Source organism: Corythoichthys intestinalis, chromosome 21 (genome assembly GCF_030265065.1).
Source record: "Corythoichthys intestinalis isolate RoL2023-P3 chromosome 21, ASM3026506v1, whole genome shotgun sequence".
NCBI lineage: Eukaryota > Metazoa > Chordata > Actinopteri > Syngnathiformes > Syngnathidae > Corythoichthys > Corythoichthys intestinalis.
In genome coordinates this window covers 34,791,012-34,800,399 of record NC_080415.1, presented here as the reverse complement: position 1 = coordinate 34,800,399, position 9,388 = coordinate 34,791,012, and the positions used below count along the sequence as shown (strand labels likewise).

The 9,388-nt window shown below is 39.0% G+C and overlaps 1 protein-coding gene across 3 annotated transcripts in view; it reads right to left on the bottom strand.

The window, feature by feature from the left end:
* Nucleotides 1-2,079: 2,079 nt before the first annotated feature.
* The window catches only part of LOC130909951 (uncharacterized), a 30,075-nt gene continuing 22,766 nt past the window's right edge, over nucleotides 2,080-9,388 (bottom strand). For all 3 annotated transcript variants that reach the window (XM_057826911.1, XM_057826910.1, XM_057826912.1), the window contains one exon: nucleotides 2,080-4,201. In XM_057826911.1, the coding sequence (XP_057682894.1) occupies nucleotides 3,990-4,201 (212 nt within the window). In that variant the 3' untranslated portion in view covers nucleotides 2,080-3,989. The remainder of the gene's footprint in view (nucleotides 4,202-9,388) is intronic.

Genomic DNA, 9,388 nt, shown 5'->3' with positions numbered 1-9,388 from the left:
GCTTTTATACAACTCATCCAATGAGTTTACAGCGTCTGAAAGCACTGGGGCTTCCATAATTTGCAAGTGAATCTACCTTTAGAAACTACGCTCATCGACAATACGGACACACAATGACGGACAATATGGCAGCACAATACAGCAATCACGTGATTGTGTGACGGTGATTGGGGTCTATACCAGCGGTCGGCAACCTATGACATGTGTGTCAGCACTGGCACGCGAAGGGTTAACCAGTGACAAGCGAGCGCATGGCAAAAAAAACAAAAAAACGCCATTTTACCTGAAATTAAGACATATACAGTTGCGCACCCTGTTACTTAGGGGCTTTACGGGAGCGCCCCTCCCATATGGAGGTAGATTTGTGTCTTTATTGCTCAACCAAAAAAAAAGCTAGCTGAAGACCTTTAAGAGAACTTTTAGGACAAGCTGCAAGTAGGGAGTTACAGTAATCCAATCTAGATGTAACGAACGCATGAATTAATTTTTCTGCATCGTTTTTAGACAAAATGTTTCTAATTTTGGCTATGTTGCGTAGGTGAAAAAAGGCTGCTCTGCAGGTTTGTTTAATATGAGCTTTAAATGACAAGTCTGGGTCAAATAGAACTCCGAGGTTTTTAACTGTGGTGCTGGAGGCTACACTTACATTGTCCAGAGTGACTATCTGGGAAGTTAAAGAGTCTCTCACACTTTTTGGGCCTATTATAAGGACTTCTATCTTTTCAGGGTTAAGTAGAAGATAATTAGTGCTCATCCAGGTATTTATATCTCGGACGCAGATGCTTACTTTCTCCACTTGCCTGATCTGCTCAGGTTTAATCGATAAATACAGTTGTGTGTCGTCAGCGTAACAATGAAAGTTAATGCTATGTTTTCTGATGATATTGCCCTTATTATTTAGTTGTTTTATTTTTATTTATTTATTTCTATTCTATTTGTGATTAAATGCGATATTTATGTATAATTTTATTTCCTATTTTGATTCTGGTTTTTACGTTGTATTGATTTAAATGTGATTTTTATGATCTTCATGTGATTTAAAGCACTTTGAATTCCCTTGTGTTGAATTGTGCTATATAAATAAATTTGCCTTGCCTTGCCTTGCCTAAAGGAAGCATATACACCGTAAACAAGATGGGCCCAAGGACTGACCCTTGCGGCACACCATAACTGACTCTGGAATACGGTGATTGCTGGTTTACATTGACAAACTGGTACCTATTAGATAAATAGGATTTAAACCAGCAGAGGGCTGCTCCTCTAATGCCGATGTCCCATTCTAGCCTCTGCAATAAGATATTATGGTCGACTGTGTCAAAGGCTGTACTCAGGTCCAACAGAATCAGGATCGAGACTAATCCATCGTCAGCGGCTAGTAATATGTCGTTTGTTACTTTGACTAATGCAGTTTCGGTGCTATGATGAGCTCGAAAGCCAGACTGGAAATGTTCAAATAAACTATTGTCCTGTAGGTGCTGACAGAGTTGTTTAACTAGGGGAGGGGCTATTTTTCAGCCGCAGCCTCCTGACTATCCGGACCCCTGGCTGGATGGACGTCCTCATTGCCCACCCCCCTCCCCATTGCATTTCTATAAACTGTAACTCCGTCTGCTAATTCCTATTAGCAGTCCTGGTGCATCTTGTCCATCCGTCCTGGGAGTGGATCTCTCCTGACTGTGGTTCTCCCCAAGGTTTCTCATTCTCACCCAAAGGGTTTTTGGAGTTTTGCCTTGCCGACTTGGAGTGTCTAAGGATGAGGGATGCCAAGGACTTGGACAAGAACTTTATTTAATTCATCTACTGTATTTGACTGTGTATCATATTGCCTCTGCAAAGCCCTTTGAGACAAATCTTGTTGTGATATAGGGCTATACAAATACAATTGAATTGAAGCCAACCAATCAGAGAGCTGGCGGAAGTACACTGTGTTACCAATCTGCACTTTTTTGGTAATTGTGGTGCTTTCAACTCCTCACCGTAGTGTGGAGTGGACCGGCGATTAACGTGGCTCGTCGTCCATTCGTCCGGTCCTTACTTCGGAGAGGCGGCGATGCGTATAAAACACAGTGATGCATTGGATGGCTTTTTGCTGGAGACTTTTATTAACAAAACAAAAACCAGCCGGGGACACAGCCACTTTCACGGCTCTCTCCGCGCAACTCTCTCAACACCGATGCCCACTTTTTCTACGCTTAACTAGTAACCCGGTCATATTGTGGGGGACAGCGGCGCCTTGGGGATGCCGGTAACAACGGGTTGGCTGGTTACTTCCGCTAGCTCTGTCTGTGCATTGTGTGTGTCACAACTAGTGTCAACCGCCACTACGAGACAACACATGAACATTCATGGAAAACAGGGCCAGGAATCACATTAAGGTAGGCATATTTCATATTTGTAATATAAAATCTAAAATCGTGCATAGAATTCACTATTTTAAGTTGCTTGTGAATAGGAAAAAATGTAAGAGTTGCCTGTTCTGACTTTGAAGGTTAAAACTAGAGCTGTCCCGACTAGTCGACGTCATCGATGACGTAAATCCGTCGACGAGCACAACAACCCGTCGACGTTAATGTAGGGTTAAAAAAATATATGCGTGGAAAGTTCAGAATGTCGGATGCTCTGTATGCAAGCGGGGAAAGCGGCAAAAAGCCAAAAAAAAGCACACCAAAGTGTCCAGAACATTGACTTATTTCAAAGAAACAAAGGAGGGTACACTCTTCTGTCCTGTCTCTTCAATGCCAAGCTTGACTGCACGTCGGCCGTGAATAAACACCTCAAGCGCCGTCACCCCGTTGTAAACTTGTTTTTTCATTTTTTGTACACCAGAGGGTACTGTCGCCTTACTAAATAATGATGTTTCATTGACAATGGGCCTATAAGTGCTATTAGTATTGTTCTTAATGCTAACTGAAAGGTTTATTTCATGTTATGGTTTATTTTATGGTATAGAAAATTATATAAGGTTAAAAGGTCATAAATATATACAGTATATACAGTGATTGCACTCAAGGGAGAGATCGTCAATGATAAGGTAATAAATTAAGCTAAAGGCAAGTCATATAGGCAATTCATTGATATATAAATAAGGTTTAAAAGGAAAAAGGTGAAAAGTTTTTGTTCATTTCTAATTGTGTTGTTTTATTTGTGTGCACCGTAGCTCTTACAGTGTGATTACATCAAGGATGGAATAAAAGTTGTAAGCCATCAGTTTAAGAGACCATCTTTTCAATCGGGATGCTACACTAGTTAATTCTATCAGCATTTGAAATCATTGTTTATTTGTGATTTATTATTGTTATTTACGTGTTTATTTGTATTTTAATAAATAATTTAAGTGTTCCAATATGTTTTTTTGTGAATTGATAAGCGTCAACAAAAATTTCATTGCTAAATTAAAAATAAAAAAATTAATTATTAGATTAGTCGACTCATCGTAAAAATAGTCGGCTGACTAATCGGGAGAAAATTAGTCGTTTGGGACAGCCCTAGTTAAAACAGCCCTCTCTGTACTGTGTAGGAGACCTGCCATGAGAATCACACTTGTTTCTTTTCCTGCTGGTGTGTGTTGTGTGTGTGTGTGTGTGGGGGGGGGGTGTAATATGTTTACAAAAGATGCTGCTGTAAAGCTGTTATTACTGTTACACTCAAGTAATAAGAATGGTAGTTATTTGATTTCAATGTATGTCCATGTTTTGTCTGGAGTAAGATTACAGCTCTGTTGGATATAAAAGTTCGGATGTGCGTCATTAATCTTGGTGTGGCACACTGATTGACAAGAAAATTTGAAAGTGGCACTCCACACCAAAAAGGTTGCTGACCCCCCCTTATATTCAACTATTTAAGACTGCTATATTTTATAGGATTAAAATACAAAATTGGTAAAATCCGTGCTTGGACTTCTCGCACCAAATTATATTTTTGTTTATACGTGAGCAAAACACTCGTACTGTACAGACCTGACCCAGTTCAGAGCCTGACCTTCCCTCCTTTTACCCACACGCTTTCTGTTGTTCTATGTCCCGGCCTGATTCAATCACATTTAAGTCTTTCAAATTTAACTTTTCCTCACGGACACTTGAGGCACGTCCGTTTCTGGTGCACTTTTTAGAACGGGAGTTGCAGAAGTGGTGAACAAGGACCAGCAGACCAGCAAGAACCCCCAAACCCAACAGGACTCCGATGACAATCCCAGCAATTTCTCCTGTCAAGAAAACATCAGATTGAGAATTAATTTCTTTCAGAAACAAGATTGTACAGCAAACTGCATTTCACTTTGGGGAATATGTTCCCATTTTTCTTTTTGTTTTGTTGTTTTAATAACACAGTAGCTTTTCACGACACTCCAAATCGTCCATTTACAAATTAGTATAATCTGAGTGTTTCCAAGGAGCAGACACAGTTAAAGGGAGGACATGGCTAAGTCGGGTCATAGACTTCAAAACTCTATTGAACTGACAGATTGTCATTTTTTGCGTCACACCTTACTAGGGATGGGAATTGATAGGATTTTTACGATTCCATTATCGATATTGCTTAACGATTCGATTCTTTATCGATTCTCTTATTGATTCTAATTTGGGGGAAAAGAAGAACAAATGTTTTGATTGGCATCGAGTTTGTTTAATCAGAAGTCACAACCTTACAAACACACGAGGTCAAAAGATGCCCAAAGCCTCAATATTAACTGCGGCAATAAGTGGCAAATGCACAAGAATGTGTAACATTTTACAAATAGAAATAAAAAATATTGGTATATATTGGCATATAGGTCGTTGTTCTGCCGTTGGCATAATGTGTTAAAGCAGGGGTCCCCAGACTTTTTCCTGTGAGGGCCACATAACTTTTAACTGGTGAGGGGCCAGGGTCAGTTTGAACAGAACACAGAAAAAGTGTGACGATTGCAGGAGTGCCGAAATGTAAAAAAAATGTTGTTTTTCAGAAAGCCGCAATGAAATAACCCTTTCTGGATTCTTCACGGAACAAAAGTAAATACAATAAAAATAATATAATATGATAATAATAAATAATAATAACACTATTAATCAAATAGAAAATAACCAAATAACCCTTTCTGAGTTCTTCACAGAAAAAGGCCAGAAAATAAATAACACTATTGAGAAAAAAAAATATATTAAAATGCTCTCTGGTATTGTTCAGGGGCCGGACCAAATGTGGGGGCAGGCCGTATCCGCCTGCGGGCCGTAGTTTGGGGACCCCTTTTAAAGTGTATTATTTACCAGTATATTGAAATGCGTGCCTTTTAGTTTTTATGGCGCTTTCATGCTCAAGTGGGGGCGCCCTTGCGCTTCCTCACGCGAAGAAGAACGCTCTCACGTGAAGAAGAGCGCGCTTACACCCGAAGAAGAAATGCCGCATCCAAGCGAGTGAGCGAGTTAGTGAGAGAGGGGAAACACTGCTACGAGCCTACGTTCTTTTTTAATGTTTGTAAAATATCTACAGAGGCAACACCTGTATGTATCATCTTTTGTGTTGTTGTTGTGCGTTTCCACTCGCGATCGGACACTTAATTCCAGTTGTGTAGTGGTTTGAACGATGTGCTAATGCTAGCGAACGCATGCTAACCGTTTTGTTATCACTGTATTAGCAGCTAATCATCTCTGATTTACGTTGATGCAAACTTGTTTCTTATTGGGGACGAAATTGATTTGTTTCATTTCTATTTTTAGTTTCACTCTTCAAGTGGTGGTTGAATAACAGCATAATATGCAATAATAGCAATATGCGTCTTTAGGAATCGTTAAAGGGATCGTTCAGGCTTTTTCATTGTGATGTCGAGGCCTCGAAACACAAGGAACCGGTTCGGAATTCAAATCGTATTTCGATTCCCATCCCTACGCCTTACCATAGGGGGCTGAGCTTCATTTAGTAATAGTCATTCGAAGACAGCACACGCTCATGTCCAAGCCGGATTATGCTTGGGTTTTTGAAAAAGTACGAAAGCTGTACCGCATACAAGCAGGAAGAATTGTCTCAGAGTCATTTGTTCGAGGATTCAAGGTAATTATTGAATTTTTCGTACCATGCATGCATTTTTAAACATTGTGAAAAAAATTAGGGTTGTTCCGATCATGTTTTTTTGCTCCCGATCCGATCCCGATCGTTTTAGTTTGAGTATCTGCCGATCCCGATATTTCCCGATCCGATTGCTTTTTTTTTTGCTCCCGATTCAATTCCAATCATTCCCGATAATTTTTCCCGATCATATACATTTTGGCAATGCATTAAGAAAAAAATGAATAAAACTCGGACGAATATATACATTCAACATACATAAGTACTGTGTTTGTTTATTATGACAATAAATCCTCAAGATGGCATTTACATTATTAACATTCTTTCTGTGAGAGGGATCTACGGATAGAAAGACTTGTAATTCTTTAAGGATAAATGTGACTTTGTATATTGTGACTAAATATTGCCATCTAGTGTATTTGTTGCGCTTTCAGTAAATGATACTGTAGCCATTTACATCTGCCCAAATGCATCATGGGAAGTGCAACCATGACTCAGCGTAGTGGCACCATTGGATATATCTTCTCTGCTTTGGGAAACAATACAGGGTGTTGAGAAAATGATCGACTACAACCCTTCTTCCCTACATTGCCTCCCACTTCATTTCTAAGTGCTGAGAGGGGGATTGTTAGGCTTTGGCCAAATATAAATAGGCTCCACAGACTGTCAAAATTCTCTCTAACCATCATACGCTTCCTTTTTGCTCTATATATATATAGGTAAAACGGCGCTTTAATAGCTTGAATGCGACAATGCGTGAGTGGGTCGTGCAGCGCACGCTAATATTATTTAACGCGATTAATTAAAAAAAATAAATTACCATTAACGCAATAAATTTGGTAGCCCTACTTTAAGCCAAAACTACTCTGGATGAGTGTAAGACACTTTGTCTGTAACGTTAAATACAATTAGAAAACGATTTAATTTAAAAAATGTATATATATATTAAAAAAGGGCAGGTCCGATATTTTTTCCCCCCGATTCCGATACTTTGAAAATGACGTAATCGGACCCGATCGCATCTTTTAAAAAAATCAATGGGAGAAATCAGCTACTACTGCATTGGCATCATGGTTCGCCATATTTATTTAAAATAAACTCAACTGCACGTTTTTTTTTTTTTTTGCTTTTAACCAAGAATCGAGACCGTTTTACGTCCATATCCATGACGAATTTGGCGATTGAAGCATTAATTCACAAGAATTTTCACCAGAAAAGCTCTGTTTACGTCAGGCGGCCGCTTGTCTCATTTGCTAACAGAGTAGCGTTGTACTTCGACATATTTACGTCAAATAAACGCTAACTACACGGTTTCTTTGCTTTTAACCTGTAATCGAGACTGTTTTACGTCCATATCTGTGAAGAATTCAAGGATTTAAGCATTTATTCACAAGAATTTTCGCCAGAAAAGCTCAGTTCACGCCAGGCGGCTGCTAGCCACATTCGCTAACAGTATATCGTGTATAATGATTATAAAGGGCTATTCTATTCTATGATAAGTTGTGATTGTATCAATAATTCATTAATAATCTATTTACATATTATCTATAATTGATTCTGCGTGTTTTCCTCAAGTATTAAGTCTCTGATGTTAAATTGAGTGATTTATTAGCTGTTGAAAAGTTACAGTAAATTAAATAAATAATAATAAGTTGCTCTTTTGGTCAAAAACGTATATGTTAAATATTGCTATTGAGCCTAAAAATATAGTTGGTTATCTTTACATTTGGTGATTTTTGTGCATGTAGTGTAAAATCTGACTTTTATAGCCATTTTAAGTTGTGTTAGACTTTATTAAAAATAATTAATCAGGATTTTATCATTTTAATTATAATTTTATCAATTGATAGAATGAGCCATTTAAAAAAAAAAAAAAAAAATCGACAATGACAGCTCTTATTAACTCATTTGCTCCCAAAAACGTGTAAATACGTTCTATTTTTAATTGTTTCAGTGTCCCAAAGACGTGTTTATACGTCTTTTACATTTTTTTTTCAAAAGAGACATCTGTGGGTTCTGATTCAATTTAGCTCCAAAGCAAAAAGCTGAAAATCCATTTTAAAGAAACTAAAACTGGCCACTGGGGGGCAGTAGCGCATTTGGTAAGACCCGCAACCCGATTCAACAGCTACGAACGGCCAAGCCGCACGGCCGAGGTGCCAGCAGAAGACGACCGAATGGATGCCAGGCGGCGGACAACCGAGCAGAGCAACCGGTAGGACGCCCGGGATGCCAGGCGCTGGACGACCGGTGTTCGGCCATTCCTTACTACGCGGCGCAACGTCCTACACAATGCTCAGCGCGCTTGCAAGCATCCACACATCGGTTAGAAGCGGCAGGTACTCACTGTTTTGGTTTTTATTTAGTTATTTAGAACCTTTTCACTGCCTCAAACATACTTTTTGCATGAATTACCCTTTCATACTTTTAACCGTTGTGTTTTTTGTGTTAGTTTTGAAGCAGTTGACCACATTAGTCACGTAGCGTATTTAAACTGTCCTTATTTGATATAACTACATTTAAGTATTTTCGGCAGGCATTTTTTTAGTACGTTATTCCTGTATGCATCTAAACAAAACAAGTTTAGAGCGCACTGTAGTACTTTGGGTGTCAAATTCGACTAATGTAGGACGTTTCACCGATGTAGCAGATTTCAGCAGAACACCGGGACCACTAGTGCAGCGGACGATGCCTTTGAGTCCGTGCCGCTCGCGAGCATAGCCCGCAGAGACTCAAAAAAATTCATCTTTATGAGACAGGCGGTAATGAGGGAAAAATTTAACGGGCTGTCGCGGCCAGAACAGCGTCATCTTTCAGTTAGTTATGTGTAAATAAATTGTTACTTTGCTATCAAAAGCTCTATCTGTCTTGTTGTTTATCTCATTTTGTAAAAGGAAAACATTATTCAGATGTTTGGGATGTAACTAAAGCAAAAAATAGCTGTGCTAAAGTCAAAGTTCTGTTTGAAATGTAAGCTTTCATCAGAAATTGGAAAATTGCTCAAATTAAGCTATTTTCTAATGCTGATTTCTAAAGAATGAAAAAAGATATGAACCAACTTTTTTTTTTTTGCTGAAAGAAGAGAGTCTAATCTTTCTTTTGGTGGGTTCAATGTTTACATAGCAACAGAACAGAATTTTCTGTGGGCCTTGCAAAATCAGTCAAAATCCAGTAAAGCGACCAGGAGCAAAGGGGGTTACACCGGTGAAAATGGCTGGGAGCAATGTTCCCTCTAATTTTTCATGTGTCTGAGCAAACACACAATCTCCCTGAGCACACTGCGGCCCACGGTGAGCAACATCAGATGTGCACCGTATTTTTTGGACTATAAGTCACACCAGCCAAAAAATGCGCA